The 20951-nt window shown below is 36.2% G+C and overlaps 1 protein-coding gene across 1 annotated transcript in view; it reads right to left on the minus strand.

Annotated features, from left to right (window-relative positions):
- Nucleotides 1-1287: 1287 nt before the first annotated feature.
- The window catches only part of LOC121385096 (V-type proton ATPase 116 kDa subunit a1-like), a 62772-nt gene continuing 43108 nt past the window's right edge, over nt 1288-20951 (minus strand). Inside the window, exons 13-19 of the mRNA XM_041515632.1 lie at nt 18509-18645; nt 13267-13363; nt 12606-12724; nt 8524-8666; nt 4899-4972; nt 3235-3336; nt 1288-1434 (exon numbers count right to left, since the gene is read on the minus strand). Coding sequence (XP_041371566.1) covers nt 1288-1434; nt 3235-3336; nt 4899-4972; nt 8524-8666; nt 12606-12724; nt 13267-13363; nt 18509-18645 — 819 coding nt within the window. The remainder of the gene's footprint in view (nt 1435-3234; nt 3337-4898; nt 4973-8523; nt 8667-12605; nt 12725-13266; nt 13364-18508; nt 18646-20951) is intronic.

Consider the following 20951-nt stretch of genomic DNA (forward strand, 5'->3'; position numbering starts at 1 on the left):
GAGAGGGTTCAATACAGGCATCAAAATAAACTGCGTCTGATATCTGACTTTGTTATTCTTGTAGGAAGACAGAGATGGGGTAGGGTTCAATACAGGCATCAAAATAAACTGCGTCTGATATCTGACTTTATTCTTGTAGGAAGACAGAGATGGGGTAGGGTTCAATACAGGCATCAAAATAAACTGATATCTGTCTTGTAGGAAGACAGAGATATCTGACTTTGTTATTCTTGTAGGAAGACAGAGATGGGGTAGGGTTCAATACAGGCATCAAAATAAACTGCGTCTGATATCTAGGAAGACAGAGATGGGGTAGGGTTCAATACAGTACAGAGATATCTGACTTTGGAAGACAGAGATGGGGTAGGGTTCAATACTTGTAGGAAGACAGAGATGGGGTAGGGTTCAATACAGGGTTCATCAAAATAAACTGCGTCTGATATCTGACTTTGTTATTCTTGTAGGAAGACAGAGATGGGGTAGGGTTCAATACAGGCATCAAAATAAACTGCGTCTGATATCTGACTTTGTTATTCTTGTAGGAAGACAGAGATGGGGTAGGGTTCAATACAGGCATCAAAATAAACTGCGTCTGATATCTGACTTTGTTATTCTTGTAGGAAGACAGAGATGGGGTAGGGTTCAATACAGGCATCAAAATAAACTGCGTCTGATATCTGACTTTGTTATTCTTGTAGGAAGACAGAGATGGGGTAGGGTTCAATACAGGCATCAAAATAAACTGCGTCTGATATCTGACTTTGTTATTCTTGTAGGAAGACAGAGATGGGGTAGGGTTCAATACAGGCATCAAAATAAACTGCGTCAGATATCTGACTTTGTTATTCTTGTAGGAAGACAGAGATGGGGTAGGGTTCAATACAGGCATCAAAATAAACTGCGTCAGATATCTGACTTTGTTATTCTTGTAGGAAGACAGAGATGGGGTAGGGTTCAATACAGGCATCAAAATAAACTGCGTCTGATATCTGACTTTGTTATTCTTGTAGGAAGACAGAGATGGGGTAGGGTTCAATACAGGCAAAATAAATCTGATATCTGACTTTGTTATTCTTGTAGGAAGACTGTTCAATACAGGCATCAAAATAAACTGCGTGATATCTGACTTTGTTATTCTTGTAGGAAGACAGAGATGGGGTAGGGTTCAATACAGGCATCAAAATAAACTGCGTCTGATATCTGACTTTGTTATTCTTGTAGGAAGACAGAGATGGGGTAGGGTTCAATACAGGCATCAAAATAAACTGCGTCTGATATCTGACTTTGTTATTCTTGTAGGAAGACAGAGATGGGGTAGGGTTCAATACAGGCATCAAAATAAACTGCGTCGATATCTGATATCTGACTGCGTCTGATATCTGACCTTTTATTCTTGTAGGAAGACAGAGATGGGGTAGGGTTCAATACAGGCATCTATAAATAAGGTAAAACAAAATACATATTATTTTGCTGAAAGTTGTGGACATTGTTGCATGTTCTTAATTAACTGTAATGATTTCAACAACAGCTTGAGAGTGAACAAAATGACAAATATTGTTAAAAATCAACATGTAATGAATCTTAGCCAAATTATCATTTAGGTAGTCTTCCTAAATGCACAGAAACCTCACCAGATGCAAGATAATTGCAAGTATTACAGGTCACATTTTACTGAAACAGTCTTTAGAAGTGATCTGTGATAAAAACTTGCTCAAATAATACGACACCAACAAAGACATACTACTGTGTACTGGCCCATAATTAATTAGTTAAGTATAAATGTCTGGAGTCCACACTCAGTTTGAGCCTTTTGGTCAATTGGTAATGACATATATTCACCAAATTCAATTTTACATTGCATCTGGCGATTTGCTGAATGACAAAATCTTGAGTAATTAGAAATTGGTTCACGTGATTTTTACCTAGATTATATTTGCATAACCACCAGTTACCTAATCCTAACACATTTGTGCTATGGTTCTGTACCTCAAAGTCATTTAAAATGTATTTTAACCAAACAGATTTCGCTATGACATAGTGTTTTCAACCTGAATGTATGGAATACATGTACATGAATGTTTAATTTGGAGACGAACAGTTCACTACGTAACCATTTAACTGTAGTAACCATTTACATTTAGCCGTAGTAACCATTTACATTTAGCCATTTAGGTGTACGTGAGAATTTATAGTAGCTTAACCGACATACTATTATTACTAACAGAACAACAGTTCATGTGAAACAAGTTTTCTGAGAGCACTGCTAAAGCAATACATGTCCCTTACCAGGACCAACATATTTTTATTATCTCCTAAATTCAAGGGCCATAGCTCCGTAAAAATTGAGTAAATCGCCATCGAAGTTACACGTTATCTATAACAGTTCATGATAAAACTATAAACAAAATAAAGTCTGGATTTTTTTTATATCTTCTAAGTTCAAGGGCTATAACTCTGTCACAAATGAGTAAATCGCTATTAAAGTCAAACTTGATCTGTAACAGAACTACACAAAATGTCATCTCAATATCTTGAGGCATTGAATTTTTTTTCCAAAAAACTAATTTTCATATGTTCCAAGTTCAAGGACTATAACTCTGTCAACAATGGGTAAATGGCCATGATAAAGCTATCCACAAAATTTCAGCTCAATATCTCAAGGCATTATGAAAAAAACATTTGGAAACCTGTATGTGGGACAGATCATTACAGGTTGGACTGGTAGGCGACTAATAATGTGACTTGCTGACCTGCATTTTTCTACAGATCAGTGAAAAAAAAAGAGGTGTAAATCCTTGGATAGAAACCCAGGCTTCTATTTGTTTTGTGACTCTTTGAGACCCGTCCTCTAATCGAGGCAGACATCTATTGTTTTGTGACTCTCCGATACCCGTCTTCTAATCGAGGCAGGCCTCTATTGTTTTGTGACTCTCTGAGACCCGTCCTCTAATCGAGGCAGACATCTATTGTTTTGTGACTCTCTGAGACCCGTCCTCTAATCGAGGCAGACCTCTATTGTTTTGTGACTCTTTGAGACCCGTCCTCTAATCGAGGCAGACCTCTATTGTTTTGTGACTCTTTGAGACCCGTCCTCTAATCGAGGCAGGCCTCTATTGTTTTGTAACGCTGAGACCCGTTCTCTAATCAAGGCAGACTTCTATTGTTTCGTGATGCTCTGAAACCCATCCTCTAATAGAGGCAGGCTTCTATTCTAAGATTTACGGTCATTCTCACCTGTCCGTGTTGAAATTTATATCGCATGTAGAACGGCTTCACAAATAACATCCATGGAACACACAGCACTGCCATGACGACGAGGAATCCCTGCAAACCTTTCTGTAACAAACAAATTAGTCTTCTGTCAGCACAACGCTACCATCGTCAGAGGCAGATCTAGGGGAGGGTGCTGAGATTGTACACACAAACCCTCAAGTTTAAGTTCCACACAAATCCAGGGGTTAGCAAACACAAAGAAATTATGTGTTTTTATTGGGGGGGGGGGGGGGTCATGTAATATTTTGGCTGGCTTGGTGTTTCTAAGGAAGGTTGCCATATAAACTGACTATCAAAAGAAAGTATACCAATTATTTTTATGATAAATAAACACAACACATGTTCATGGAAGGTTAGATAGGTTCCAGTATTATTCGTTATAATGCAATCAATTACGAATAGTCGCACATTGCTGCGTTTGGGCGATGCCGCACATGCAAAATGAGTTTATTCGTCAAATTTATACTGCACAAGAAACATGATACTCGTGCACATAAGGGTGTAAAAAAAGGGTGCCATTGCTTAGAACATGCCTCAGTCAACAGAAAAACACCAGAGAACATGGCAAGGCTAACTGCTGAAGAAAGAGAGAGAGCTATTGGTATGGTGCAGTTGGGTGCGAGTTATGCACATAAAATTGACGATCACCAGGTTGATACAGTGTTACAAGGTGACTGGCAGGACTGCAGACAGACCATGAAGTGGAAGACCCACGTCACAACAGTCAACGAGGACCGCCATCTCCGCATCTTACACTTATGTAACAGATTCCTTACTATGACGTCATCTGCAGCGACTGGCCTTGGACATGTCATCAGTCGTCACACTGTACGTCGTCGACTACAACAGCATGGTATCAGGGCCTATCGATCATTCAGAGGGATGACATTAGCGAGGCAACATCGACTTCGACGTTTACGTTGGGCACGTCAGTTTCAACATTGGCAACATTGGAACTGGCAACGTGTACTCTTTTCTGATGAGAGCAGGTTCCAGTTATTCAGAGCTGATGGCAGGACTCGGATATACCGACATGCAGGAGAGAGAACAGCTCCGTGCTGTGTTCAGGAGACTGAACCGTTTGGTGGTGGATCTGTGATGGTTTGGGGCGGTATGTGTGGCCAATGTCGGGTCCATGCTTGTATACTTGCACATAGTGGACATACACGCTATTGAAACATGTTCTTCGTGGTCAAATTTATTCACCTTCGTTATGAGTGGTCCTTTATGAAATCACTCATTTCACCCCAAGTGCTGTTGTGAACTGTGATATTATCATTTTATGGGTTTTATTGAGTATACTCGTGTTTATTTATCGCCAAATTATTATACTTTTGCATTTAACTTGTGTTTTGTGTTGTTTTTAATACTTAGAAAAAATAATTGGTATACTTTCTTTTGATCGTCAGTTTATATCAACATTGTGTTGATAGTGTAGTTACTTGATGTGGTAAAGGAACAGGTGTTTTAAAATATGATCTGTACATTCGAGTTGATAGTTACTTGGTGTGGAAATAGAACAGGTGTTTTAAAATATGATCTGTACATTCGAGTTGATAGTTACTTGGTATGGAAATAGAACAGGTTTTTTAAAATATGATCTGGATGTACAAATTAATAATTACTTGATGAGTATAAAGGAGTTTAGGTTCATCAGAATTTTCCTCTGGATACTGAAACAGGAACATGTTGATGGTACCTGTAAATAAACAAGGAAACAAATGCATGCTAATAAATAAAATTGTTTTGTAAACAAAGGTTCTGAGAGTATTGCTAAAGCAATACATTTCCCCTACCAGGTCCAACAAATTTTCAATTCTCCTATGTTGTAAAAATAAATTATTTGTTTTGTTTAAATACTCCACTAGAGCACATTGATTTATTAATCATTGGCTACTTAATGTCAAACATTTGGTAACTTTTACATACATGTATTCTTAGTGAGGAATTTGCTACATTTTTCCAGTAGTAACAAGGGATCTTTTATAAACAGCATCCCACAAACAGAAGAGTACATAGCACAAGCTTTAACATACGAGTTGTGGTGCACTGGCTAAAACGAGAAATAGTCATGTCCTGTCCCCTGGGTTGTTGGGTCATAACTTTGTCCAAAATGTAATTTTGGCCTGTAGGCCTAAAGAGCTCCACTGTTCATTTTCTATTTTGTCAGTAGTAAATAATGAATTAATTTGTAAAAACCACCTAATATTAAATTTTTAATTAAAATTTAATAAAAATTCACAAATTCAAAAATATTCCTCTATTTGTTTGTGAATCACTGTACCAAGTTTCAGAACTATTCAATCAAAACTTGAAGTTTCAAAACAATCCAATCAAAACTCTACAAGACAGACTTATAAAGTTTTAATGTTATATTTCTATTTAAAATGTATATATTTAATACAAATTCAGAGATTCAAAATTTAAAAAAATATCTTTCTACTAGTTTATGAAAACTGCCCCAGAGAATAACACCAAGTTTCAGAACTATACAATCAAAACTCAAGGAGAAGGCAGACTTTTAAATTTTCAATGTTACATTTCTATTTTATTTATTTAATACAAATTCAAAACTTTGAAATTTCCAAAATATATCTCTATTAGTTTGTGAAGACTACCCCTGAGAATATTTATACTAAGTTTCAGAACAATCTAATCAAAACTAATAAGAATTTATAATTTTTACTGTTAAATTTCTATTTAAAAAAATGTTTATTTTAAATAAAAATCCTAAATTTCCAAAATCTCTCTCTTAGACTATTAATTTGCAAATACTGCCCTGAGAATCATAGTACTAAGTTTCAGAACTATATGATCAAAACTCTAGAAGATAAGACTTTGAAATTTTCAATTTAATTTTTCTTTTTAATTAATAAAAATTCTAAAATTTGAAATTTCCAAAATACTTATTTGTTTGTGGAGCAAGTTTCAGAACAATTCAATCAAAACTAAAGAAGACATCATAGCAAAGCAAATAAAGCTATACACCAAATTTCAGATCAATATTTTAATGCATAGTGTACAGACCGGTAGTGGACTAAAAATATCATCAGATTGACCGCCCTGAAAGAAAGTGTACAGTAGTTTGAATAGTGACTGCCTGATCGTGAAAGAAAGTGTACAGTAGTTTGAATAGTGACTGCCTGATCGTGAAAGTGTACAGTAGTTTGAATAGTGACTGCCTGATCGTGAAAGAAAGTGTACAGTAGTTTGAATAGTGACTGCCTGATCGTGAAACTAATATGGGCAAGAAAACCCCCCACACTGTACCATTTACAAAAAAGTTAGTTGTTTTGTTTAGTAACACCATTAGAGCATATTGATTTATTAATTATTAGCTATTGGATGTCAAATAAATAAAGTTTGTTTTGTGTAACGACACCACTAGAGTGCATTGATTAATAGATCATCGGCTATTCAATGTCAAACATTTAGTAATTGTGACATATATTCTTAGTGAGGAAACCCACTATATTTTTCCTTCACTAGCAAGGGATCTTTTACATGCACCATCCCAGACAGGACAACCTTTGATGTACCAACTGTGGTGATCTGACTGGAACAACAAATAACCCAATGGGTTCACTGATGGGGATCGATCCCAAACCAACCGAGCATCAGGTGAGAGCTTTACCCTTATGGTCTCACTACACAGATGTCATCTGCCATTGAAACCCATGTTAAATTGATCAACTTCAAATGAAGATTGCCAATAGAACGGTTCTCGTTGGCACTAACAACATATGCCATTGCAAACATACATTATATGTGACCCGCTCCGGCGAAATCAGTCATGTCTCTGTTGCCGACTTTGTGTAATGAAGCAATTAGTGAAAAAATACACTACCTGGTGAAAATCGCAATTCTGACAGAAAACAGTACCTACATGTTTAAGTTAAGTTATCATTTCAAACTAGCCTCGTTTAATTTAATAACATCTCAATACTTTTTATTACGATTTTTAGCTGGGGTTATTATTCAGAGTCGAAACAATGGTCCAAATCAGGCTGTTCTTTGTTCATTTTCCCCACTTTGAATCGTGGTAGTTGTTTGGTGAATAGCTTCATATTTGGTATCAAATTGCGCCAAAATAATTCCTCTACACCATCCTTTCAGTGACATACTGGTATGACTTACATTGTAGTTGTAAGCCAATAGGAATCGAAAACTGACCATACACAAACCAGTTTGTTACTAGACCTTTGATTGGTCACTGCGGCTTTCTGGATAATTGAAGCATTCAAGCTTACAGTGGTTCGTGGAAGGAAAACACAAAGGAAGAAAAAAAAGATGGCTGCGCCTAAGTTTTTTGTTTGAAGAGATATTTTTAAATGTGAATTTATGTAACATTCCAATCAGTTATTTTACTATTTGATGATTTTAGAATGAGTAAAACAGACGCTCTTCTTGCAAGAGCTTTCAGTGAGCTGAACAATCTAAATTTAAGTGGAGCCAATTCGGTTAATGAGTAGACAAATGTAATTTCCGATTATTCCTTGGGTGACGATGACGGGGACGGAATTCGAAACCAAAATGTGTTCCTGTGTGACCCAGGATGTGACTGTAGGAAATGACGTTAGTAATTTCAAGTTAAAAAAAAACAAGAGAAGACCAAAAAAAAAAAAAAAAAAAGAAGACAAAAAACACAAACAACCTTCTCTGGAATCAGAATGCTAAAACCATCTAAAAGTTATAATAATAATGGTATTTAACCACCCTGAACCTACAAAAACTTTTTATTCATACAATTTATGATTTAAACTTAATGTGTGAAAAATTTGAGAGCTGTACTTCAATTTTATTGATATTGTTGCTATGGTGTTTTGATACCAGTGACCAAAATCTAGGACTGTATCTTCGGCGCACATTATCTCAAAATAATCATCTCACATATCACCGAACATTCTTTGCTCAAACTCTGTCAAAAATCAATATATTTTAATAATTTTTGCACCACATTGAAGCTGAGACTCTACAGGTTAAGAATATGCATATAAGTTTAATTTAGTTTTTTGCGACATGTGACTGAATTCGCCAGGGTGGGTCACATATGAGCATTTATTTTCACTCCAAAATTGAGAACATAATTGTCTCAGTTTTTATGACCGCATCTGGCTGTAGTACCAGTCCCAACAGGTGGTTTACTGTAAAGTTAGAGTAAAATATGTCATATTTATTTTGTTTGAAGCCAAAACTACGGTGCAGAAATTGTCTGGTATGGATGTTAGGACGGAAACTAATTTCTTATACCAATCAGCAAGCTTGGAGCAGGTTTCGTGAAAAATGTCAACCATTTCTTGAATACAAGGATGACAAGGTATCCAAACATGCAGAACAGGAAAATCATCTGAGGTACAAACTCGCAGAAAATGTTCAGCGGCTTCTTGAAATATCTACAAAAGAGATCACAGAGTTTTATGGTCACTAGAAAAGTGATCAAGTAATCAGGAGCTAAATAGAGAATAAAACATGAGTGGCTGTTAGATGCCATTTATCTCACAACGAGTTGGTTTAAAATGTATCTAACAAGCAAAAGCGAGTTGGATACGTTTTTAAACAACGAGTTGTGAGATAAATGGTATCTAAATCTAATGGACATCAATGTATTATTCTATTTCTGACATATCCTCAAAACCCAGGTTTTAAGCAAATTTTAAAATCTTTTTGACTAAAAGTTATTTACAGCCGTTGCACTTGTAGCTGATTTACGTGTCACAGACACATGATTGTCAGGTTAACTATACGTCACAGTCTAATGGATTTCCATTGCGATGTTTTTTTATTGGATGTATGGCATTGATGACCTGGTCATCACCTAGGAGCAGCCAGTCGTAAGTCTTGAAATTGTTAACACATGCACATGTGTCAACAAGTATGTGTAATCATTTAAATAACACATGGTGTTCTCAACAACAGTGGTGTGTAACAAATCATGATGCTAAATATTTGAAAATTCCGACACGCTTCAGTTTAAGTAAGCTATGTTTGATGACACCACTAGAACATTGATTAATTAATAATCAGCCATTGGATGTCAAAAACTTTATAGTTCCGACACATACTTCAGAGGAAATCATCTACAGAAAACATTTTGTTCAGAATCACGTCGTGACTCGCTATACAAATTTCCAAGATCACTACCCAATTCTAAAATGTTAAATAGTAGCTGCTAATCAATATTATAAGATCATAATATTCTATTAAAGTTATCAGTTGTAAGGGGATCAACTAATGTCAGACAATTCATTAAAGTAGCTGAACTAAAATTTAAATTTGTTTTGTTTAACAACACCACTAGAGCACATTGATTTACTAATCATCAACTATTGGATGTCAAATATATGATAAATATGACATATACATTGTAGTCTAATAGAGGAAGCTGCTACATTAACACATGTTTACAAACGGTAAGGAGAGGCCAAAGAACATGGAGATGGTGAGGGGGAAGGAGAGGAGAAGGTACATGTATGTGACTATTTAACACATGTTTACCTGTCGTTAACAAACAACAAGGAGAGGCCAAAGAACATAGGGATGGGGAGAGGGGAGGGGAGTGTGAAGGTGGGAGGTATTTAACACACGTTTACCTGTGGTCAACAAACGACAAGGAGACGCCAAAGAAAATGGGGATGGGGAGGTGGAAGGGAAGGTGGGAGGTATTTAACACACATTTCAGTGTTCTCGCTGGGTGAAAATTAAAGGAGGGTGGCCGTGCTGCACCACACCCTTAAAAAAAAAAAAAAAAAAAAAAAAAACCCAAAAAAATGGGGGGGGGGGGGGGGGGGGGGGAGGGAGAAAGCTTGGTGGTTACCAAGTTGTTGTGTGTTGATAGACTTTGTTGAAAGACATACTCCTTATTTTGCCTACAAAAAAGTTTATAAGAAATACAAGCAGACTCGTCTTTTAATTGAACCGAAGATGTTATCGATCTGATATTCACGGGCAGTTCTGGTTTTGCTACACCGATCAAAGTTTTAATATACTCTTCAAAAGAAGAAACGCAAAACCACATTTTCGTAACATTTGGAGAATTGATTTAATTATTGAATGGTGAGTCCGATAATTACCAAATGTTGCAGGATTGTTCTCAATTCACTCTAGTCCATTGTGAGTAAGTGATAGGACACACCACCAAGGTCAAGGTCATCTGGAGTCAATACCGGGTGTGGCCTCTGCGTGTGTTGACAACTGCCTGGCACCGCCTGCCCATTGAAGCAACCAGAGTACGGATGACGTCCCGGGGGATGGTGGCCCACTCGGCCTGCAAGGCTGCTGCCAGCTCGGGCAGGGTCTGGGACTGTGGTTGTCGCTGTCGGAGGCGTCGGTCCAACTCGTCCCATAGATGCTCAATTGGGTTCAAATCCGGTGATATCGATGGCCAAGGAAGGACATTAATGTTGTTGTTCTGTAGGAAAGCCGTTGTGAGACGTGCTGTGTGAGGCCTGGCGTTGTCATGTTGGAACACTGCGTTGGCGTTGGCCATAACTGGAATGATGTGTGGCCGGAGGATCTGGTCAATGTAGCCCTGTGCATTCAGGTTGCCCTGCACGTGGACCAGGTCAGTTCTGCCAGTGTGTGAGATGGCTGCCCACACCATGACACTACCCCCGCCGAATCTGTCCACTTCCTGCACGCAGTTTGCCGCATAACGTTCACCACGACGCCTATACACGCGACATCTTCCATCATGACGTCGGAGCAGAAATCGGGACTCGTCACTGAACCACACCTGTCTCCATCGCAGTTGAGGCCATTGTCGATGAATCTGGCACCACTGCAGTCGGAGTCGACGGTGTTGTGGTGTTAAGATGACACCTCGAACTGGACGTCTGGCACGAATTCCTACCTCACGTAGGCGGTTCCGTACGGTCTGGTCGGATATCCTGAGCAAACCTGGTATTGCTGCGGCTGTGGAGGTGGCAGTAGTCAATTGTTCCCGAAGGTGGCATACCCGGATGTAGCTGTCCTGCCCGGGGGTAGTGACCCGTGGTCGACCGGATCTAGGGAGGTCACGTGTTGATCCATGTTGCTGGTAACGGTCCCACAGTCTGGAGATGGTGCTTGGGGACACATGGAATGCCCTGGCAACGGCCGTTCTGGATTCGCCTGTGTCTAGTCGGCCGATGGCATTGTTTCTCTGCAGTTCACTGAGACGTGGCATGTCCTGGATTGTCAACTGTCGGCCAGATACAGAGGCCAGGCAAGCGAACACCCTGCACTTTTATACTGTCGGTGTTCATGTTGCACGTGCAGACAACGCACGTGCAGTGGTGACATGGTTTGCACGTGGCTGTGTTTTTGCGAATATTCACATTTTGGAACTTTATTGTACAGTAGCTGCGTTTTATCGAATGTAACCGTGGGAATGTGTTTGGGACATGCAATGACCTTATATTCACAAAGCATGAACCGGTAGAAAACATAAAATCGGAGTTATAACCCATTTGTACCCTTTTGCGTTTCTTTTTTTGAAGAGTATATTATTATTTTAATAAAGATTTCAAGATATACGGAAAAAAAGAAGATGTTTGTGTGATCCCCTAATGTCAAATACATTTTTTATTATTTCCATCTTCATTGAATGAATCGATCGCTGTGATAAGATATTATCGACTAACTGATAAAAAGTAGTTTCGCTTTTGTAAAGGCGGTGTATATATTATTTGATACCCAAGATAAATGATTTTTTATAAGCGGTGATATCCCCCCAAAATGAAAGGTTTACAATATTTTACAAAGAACTGCTGAATAAACAGAATGACAGAAATGACAGAAAGTAAAAATCATCAGTTACAATCAATTATATTTGCAATTGAGGGCAAAATATCAGACGACAGTTAGTGGAAACAAAAGATAGAGTGACCGTTCTGATCACATGACAAATTTGGCGCCAAATAAGTGGGGGGTTTTCAATCGGAGATTGCCGAATCCATCAAAAATAAAAATGTTTTCATTGCTCAAATAAAATATAACTTTTATTGTGTGTATTAAACATACAAATGGATACAGATATGGGACAAAATGGAGGTTGTTAAAAATACTGTTAAATTAAATTACGTTAACTGTTGTAAATGTTTCGTCAATTGCTTTTTCGTACACAACGCGGCTGGTTTCCTTTGATGTCCAGTGTGCAGACTGATCTTTGGGGGTTTTTTTTGTGGAAAAAAGTGTGCATTTGGAAATAGCGGAGATAGGTGCTGGAAAATAAAGAAGGCAGAGAACGTGAAAGGAGGGCGGCAAAATGCAATAGCGGGGCGAGAGGGAGAGGCCAAAGAAAGTGGGGATGGGGAGGTGGAAGGGAAGGTGGGAAGTATTTAACACATGTTTACCTGTGGTTAACGAACGAAAGGGAGAGGCCAAAGAACATCTGGCCGACCCCGAGGATGATGGATGTTTTCATCTTGAATGAATTCATGAACTGCAGCTTGTTCTCTGCCAGCTGCCACACCTGTCAACAAACAACAAGAGTACAAGTGAGGTACACCCATCAAAAAGTAGGTCACAGTGACACAGTTATGGTATGCAACATACCGCAATCCCAAGTTGTACATGCATGCAAAGTTTGATGATCCTATATAAGAGAAAAAAACTATTAAATAGGCCTAATTAAAAAATAAATATTAAAAAATCCAAAACCCCAGCCAAATAAATTGATCATTTTGTGTATTAAAATCTTTGACCATACATGTAGTCTCAAAGAACGTATCCATTGTTTGCATAAAACACATCTGGAGCTACTACAAGCACGAGGAAGAACGAAAAAACCCACAACACTGGATTTACCCAAATTAATAATTTAAGCATTTAGAAATCTGATGGTACAAAAAGAATTGTAAATGATACAAATATTTTATCCCATCTAATAACAATTGTTTTTATTTAGGGGTATGCTAAACCAACTGACATGAAAGAAAAATTTAAATATACTCCTCAGATTAAAACAAAAATACAATAACTAAAAAAACTAAAAATTGTGCTAATTTGACTTACAGGATCTAAGCCCACAGGGTATGGTGAGCCAAGAAATGAATCATTTGCACCCAACTGCAGCCGAGCGACCTGCTTCAGCAAGGGGTCTGAGTAGTTGCTGCAATAACATATAATCACATTTCAGTTTATTACCCATATCGGCTCAAATATACGGGCTAATAGTTTTCCCATCTCTGCACAGTGTGCAGATTACTTCTACAGCTACAGATTTATATGTCTTAAAAATCACAACATTTGTTTAGTTGCTTGCCATGGCCAGAACATTTTCATTCATATAATGTTTCCATAATGAGTCAGATTACACATGTTATACGATCTACAAAGATTTACAAAAAAACTTTGACTCATTTGTGTCATAAAAATTAAATGGTATATTTTTATAAGCAGAGGCTTTACTAGCATAGAAAAATAATTATTTTGTAATGCAACTACAGTCGTATTATTTTGTACTGTAAACATTAGGCTGTTTTAAAATTGACAATGGGTAATAAAGAGAATAACCAGCTCGCTATAAGGAGTTATAAATTATCTGTCCCTCATGAATGAATGTTGTAAAATCATCACCAGAGTCTCAGGTTTACAACATTCAGTCATTCACTCGGGACAGATAATTCATAATTCCTTGTAGCTTGTTAGTTTTTCTCTAAATCCACCACCATTCTTCCTTATAAGTAATGCCATAAGGGAAAGTTGCAAAGGACTGTCAAAGAATAACAGGCAATGCATTCATAATATACTATAAAACATGAAATTAATGCGAGCAAGATATTTATGCAAAACATGCGTCCGATGTATCGGCACAAGAATTAATTGACACATTATATTTGTAACCAATAATTCACCAAGAATAAAATACAAAACAAAAGGACAAACAACGAAACAAACACCAACATGTAATGAGAATCTGTTGGCTAAAAAGTATTATTTTATGTCAGTAGAAAGTAATCATTTGTGTGCTACTCTGCACAGGGTTCATACACGTAATTCAAGTTACTTTTACATGACCCAAATAACACAATTCCATGACCATATGATTATTGTTGTACATGTGGATATTTGTATTAAAACAGTAGCATCACTGCTAAAATCAGTCTGACAAATTAAGACACCTTATTTGTATTTTGACGTCTGAAACTGTAACTCTTATGTGTGTTCAATATATATTAACTCATATCTTTAGATATAGTTTCTTCTGTAAACACCAACAATAATTATAAGCATCCTACTTTGATTGACATATCTTTCCTGTTGTTTATTATGAAAAATAAATTAAAATATGGCTAGAACAGGCTGCAGCTACCAGTCTGGCAATGTGAAAATATTATGCATGTTCTATGTCGTCTATGTAATGCTGTATATGTAATGCTGTATACATGTATGTAATGCTGTATATGTAATGCTGTAATAGTAGGGAGACAAATACAAATCAACTGACTAATTCTAACTGAAACCAGTTCAGGACTTGCAGTACATCTAAAAAACGATCAAATTTACCAATTTAAGAATTATACATTTTATTGAAATTTTATCTCCGGGTGTCTTTTTATTTCAGAGTGGAGTCAGGGGCAGAAGCAATATTATGATTTTCCATGAATTTCCATGACTTTTTATTGAAAATCATAGTTTTCCAGACCTGGATTTTTAAATCTCAAATTCCATGACTTTCCAAGTTTTCCATGATGCATGCAAACCCTGTCTGCATAACAAATATGGGAAATTATTAAAACATATCTATCCTGATAAATAGACATAAACACATACCAGTTGTTTTGCTCTTATTTATTACACAAGTTTATAGGAAGGAAGGAAGGAAGGAAGGAAATGTTTTATTTAACGACACACTCAACACATTTTATTTACGGTTATATGGCAACGGACCACACAGATACTGAGGGAGGAAACCCGCTGTCGCCACTTCATGGGCTACTCTTTTCAATTAACAGAAAGGGATCTTTTATATGCACAATCCCATAGCTAGCACATACCACGACCTTTACTGTACCAGTCGTGGTGTACTGGCTGATGCAAGAAATAGCCCAATGAGCCCACCGACGGGCATCGATCCCAAATCGACCACACATCAAGTGAGCGCTTTACCATTGGGCTACGTCTCACCCCACAAGTTTATAGTGCACAAGAATATTATACAGACCTGTCAACCCTTCCGAATTATGCGGGAGTCTGGACCTTTCTCCTGACAAAGTAATAAATCTCCCGATAAATCGAAAAATTATAACTCTGTTTTTTTCACCGTCGGTTTTCCGAAAAAAATGAAGGGAAATAATTCTCAAAGGAAAAATCATGGAAATTCACAAAAATTTCTGAAACTTCCTGAAAATTGCCGTTTACGAAACGAGAATTGTGGGATAAAAACCACGTGATCAATTATACAGACAATTTAAAACTCCAATTTAGTCCTAATAATGCCTTTGAATTGTAAAACGTCTTTCCACTAGATTACATAATGCAATTAATGTATGAATGAACCTGAAGTGCCAGACTCTGGCCCAGAGTTGACAGCAATACACACGATGCAATGTGTTAAAATCACATGTCACAGCAAGACAATGAAAATACCAATTACAACACACATGTAGCTACATAAACATACTTGTGTCTGTTAATGTTGTATGTTTGTGCAGTAAAATGTTGGTAACAAGCGCACACTTCAAGAGATTATTTTTGTACAATTAATAAATGTTGTGTTTGACATAAAGTTAATTACGGAAATGAGTATAATTCTGTTATATTTCACACAATGTCAATAATGAGGTTTTACTTATGATTAATCAAAATACAATATTTATTGCATCATTATAATGATTTTAAATAAGTACCATGCCACTGTTCCTCATTATATAGTAAAAACTGAATATTAATTTATAAGATTTATATAAATTTGTCTTAGGTACTATTCTACTACAAATGAGGTAACATACATGTAACCTGTAAGTGTAATACCATAAATGTACTAATTAATTTTTTAATTTCTTGTTCGTCTTCTTAACATTTTTGGATAAGAGTTAGTTTTTAAAATATGTATAAAATCATAATAATATTTAAACGTTAAAAACAAAAATATACATGTATATATATATATATATATTTTTAATTAATTATTGTTATTTTTTTAATGCCAAGATCTAAGGTTAACAAGTATATATGACATTATGTAGTGTTCATATAACTTATGGTAATAGTTTTTTTAAAACCTTGCGATTTTGGGTTAAACTGTGAATTAAAAAAATCTCCTGCTTTTTCCACACACACCTCCTGCTTTCTCTTGACTAAAGGTTGACAGGTCTGATTGTATCATGAGACCACTTAGTGATCGAGTGCAATAAATAACATGGCAAAACAACTGGTATGTGGTTTTGTATTAAAATAATTATTACATTCCACATTTTTATACTATTTTAATTAATTAAATAGAGGCTTTTTTTCGAATACGACTTTTATGTCAACTCGTGATGTGTAAAAACCATATTTTCATGTATTGCGAAACAAAGAGTGAAAATATGGTTTTCACACATCACGAGTTGACATAAAAATCATATTCGGAAAAAACACCACAAAATGGTCTATTTATTATATTATTTCCAAATTTTTGACAATATCTTTCGCCTTTTTGGCAATATCTTTCGCTTATCCTATCAAAAACACATAACGTCATGATATATTTCTTCCTATGGAACTTTGCCAGAAAATTTAATTGACCATGGACTTTTAAAAAGAAATTTGAATAAAAAATTTTTTTATTAAAATTTATTTAACAATACTGCGGTGCAAACATACCTGACAAAGCGATCATCCAAAAACTCCCACAAAAACAAAAGGAGTTGAATGCCATTAAATTCTTACACTTAAACTTGATGACACTACATTGTGTCATCATTATTTAGCTTCGTTTTCAATTATTTTTAGATATTTTATCGTAATTGCACTTTGTATCCCTTTTTTATAGGTACAGTTGTTAAATTACATATTTTTATTTTTCAAATACGATCAGATGCATTGGTAATCATCAAATTTAAATACGGAGAAACGAGACAAAGGGAGATAATTTAATCATGCACTTTTACAAAAAAGTAAATACAATTTCTATATTTTCACTGTAGCTAAAATACAGTGAAAATATGTCTTTTCACCGGATATCATTTTTATGGTTTCCGTAGATCTATATATTTCATTGCTATGTATATAATAAGATATATGAAAAACAATAAAGATGTTTGTAAAGTGATCTAATGTCATACATTTTTGTTATTTCCATCTTCATCGAATGAATCGATCGCTGTGATAAAATATGCCCAGCTGATATTTCGTTTTTGTAAAGACGGTGTATATATTATTTGGCACTCAAGATAAATGACTTTAATGATAAACACTACCACTTCCATTGTTTTTATAAGCGTTCATATCCCCTCAAAATGAAAAGTTTACAATATTTTATAAAGAACTACTGAATAAACAGAATAACAGAAAGTAAAAATCATCAGTTTCAAGCAATTATATCTGCAACTGAGGACAAAATATCAAACGATAGTTAGTGGAAACAAAAGACAGAATGACCGTTCTGATCACGTAACAAATTTGGCGCCAAATAAGAGGGGTTTTTCTCAATCGGAGATTGCCGAATCCGTAAAAAATTAAATGTTTTCATTGCTTACATAAAATATAACTTTTATTGTGTCTGTCAAACATACAAATGGATACAGATATTAGACAAAATAGAGGCTGTTAAAAATACTGTTAAATTACGTTAGGGTAACTGTCGTAAAATTTTTGTCAATTGCTTTTTCGTACACAATGTGGCTTGTTTCCTTTGATGTCCAGTGTCACAGTGTGAAAAAAAAGTGCATTTGGAAGTAGCAGAGATAGGTGCTGGAAAATAAAGAGGGGCACTAAAAAATAAAGGAGGGCGGGGAACGTGAAAGGAGGGCGGCAAAATGGAAGAGCGGGGCGGAGCGCCCTGCTTAAATGGAGCAGCGAGAACACTGATAACACAACTTACTTCGTCTTTAAAGTTGGCTGAATTTTATAGAATTGATAGAATGCAGCATCCTGGCTAGGAACATGGTGTCATTGCTGGCTAGGGAGATGATGTCATTCGGGTGAACACGTACTAAGCATGCACGATTTTGTATCACACATATGTTCACTTTTTTTTATTAGTGCTCAGTCAAAATTGTCTTTATTACTATATAGTAAGATTAAATGGGTATGTAATAACAATATTTACGCTTCTTTCGCCCTCCACTGCGATCCAAACAGATTGAGTGACTTGGAGAAGATGTCGTTGTATATGAAGCCGGTGTATACTGAGAACAACCCCATTAACAGAATGATGTAGCGTCCGCCGAAGAAAGTCTTGAAAATCTGAAATAAAGTTTCTTTGTTTTGTTTAACAACACCACCAAAGCAATTTGATTTATTAATCATCGGCTATTGGAATGAATGATTGTTTTAACGACACCCCAGCATGAAAAACACATCGGTTAATTGGTGTCAGACTATGATAAATGCAAACATGAAGTGATGAACACCATCAATATAAAAATTCAAGAGTTAAATTAAAACACAGTGTAAAGAACTGCCCAAAAAAAGAGAAACATCACAGATAGGTAAAATAGAATAAAATCAGTATCACAAAGAAATTGCAACAAAAGTTCAGGATGAAATCAAAATGATTTCATCATCATAATTCTTCTACCAAATATATCTTGTTTAGTTTCCTCTCAGATGTTTGCACTCCACCAAAATGTGATGCCAATTGCCTGACGCCCATGCAAAGTGGAATTTTCATGTTGGGCAAATTAACTGCATACATGTATATGTCCGATAACGGGTGACTAATGTAAGACATAAAACTTATTTTAGTTTTGTTACAAATCTCGGTAAATCCTCTGGATCGTTCAAGCATTTACACAGCTCTGTGGAGAACTAACCCTAACCCTAAATGCTGGAATAACCGAACTCTTGCCAATGCGTTAAGACACTAAAATGGAAATTGTGTTGAAAATTTTGATAACAACTTAGGGTTTTTCATGGGTTGAGTTTTTCAGGGCTTAATTTAAGTTAGGGACTCGACTGATAGCAGAGATCGACATACAGGCGAAAATGTGAGTGTGAGAGTGTGTGTGTGTGTGTGTGTGTGTGTGTGTGTGTACCACTATGTTATGTATGTAATGAATTCAGGGCCCCAACCATGACGAGATATTTCGGAAGCTGACACACTGTATACCACATGTATATTACTCATTCATATTGCACGCCATTTTGTACACGACACTGACTGGAAATAATAATAGAACAACACTGATCAAGACTAATTTAGATAATGGCCACTTTAGTTTTTTGGGTCTTAGCTGAGATATACCAGGAAGTTTAAGTCCAAGAAGTGTTTTTTGGCAAGTATTTTCACTTGACAACAATGGTAGAACATAGCGGTCATTTTCAGGAATTGATAGCTGATTGTGACAATACCTCTAAAGAGATGAAATCCACTACATTTTTTCATTAGTAGTAAACGAGTGCTTTACCACTGGGCTATGTCCCGCCCCCATCTAGAGTACATTGATTTGTTAATAACCGGCCACTGGATGTCAAACATTTGGTCATTTGTTAATAACCGGCCACTGGATGTCAAACATTTGGTCATTTGTTAATAACCGGCCACTGGATGTCAAACTTTTGGTCATTTGTTAATAACCGGCCACTGGATGTCAAACATTTGGTCATTTGTTAATAACCGGCCACTGGATGTCAAACATTTGGTCATTTGTTAATAACACACTTATTGGAAACAATGACAGCTAGGCCTCGTCTTTTAAGGTGCACAAGTGTGATTGCGCACATACATCACACGTAATTTCAATCTGGCGAGTGTGAAAAATAATGCATGTTATTGTTACAAATAGCGCATGTAAAATAATGTTGTATATTGATTGCCACTACTTACCGTATGTAGCTGATAGAAAGACCTGTTTAATAATACCAGGGGGAAAACGTGCAACATGAACGGTGGTGTCTATGCAACCTTTTAATATATGACGGGTATACAAACTGGAAAACACTGGTTTAATAGACATCTTCAAACAAGTACCAATCCGATCAAAACTCCTTTGCCTAATTAATTTATTATTAATTAGAAACAGTCCACTTTTGTAAGGTAATATATCACAATTTCTGATAAGGCTAACTCTTTTATACTGTTCATATAGTTTTGAAACAAAAAGGAACTGGTAATTTGTATTTGTGGTAAAGCACTCGTTTACTACTAATGTAGCCTACACAAATGAACTCAATTAGCTCCACTATTACATGTGGATCTAACAGCAGCCAGTTGTAGCTCTTGTTCACCAATCAAAACCTTACTTGCAGAATCATGCTAGTGATTTAAAAATAATTTGAAAACATTCCGATTTATCCTGAGGGTATACGACATGTTTTGTGTGAATTTCAAATGCCTTATTTAGACCAGTAGAACTAATTTTAATCAGATTGTTAACAACATTGTGTAGTCTCCAATGTCCAAGTAACATTTTGTCTGTAAATAATAATTTAAATATTGACCAATCACACTTCACTTTTTATAACGTTATTTGGGAGCATACAAATTCTATTTTAGTGGCCGCAGTACAGCGAACCATACCAATACGTACGGGATGGGTTATCAGTCTTCA

Source organism: Gigantopelta aegis, chromosome 11 (assembly GCF_016097555.1).
Source record: "Gigantopelta aegis isolate Gae_Host chromosome 11, Gae_host_genome, whole genome shotgun sequence".
In the NCBI taxonomy this organism is placed as follows: domain Eukaryota; kingdom Metazoa; phylum Mollusca; class Gastropoda; order Neomphalida; family Peltospiridae; genus Gigantopelta; species Gigantopelta aegis.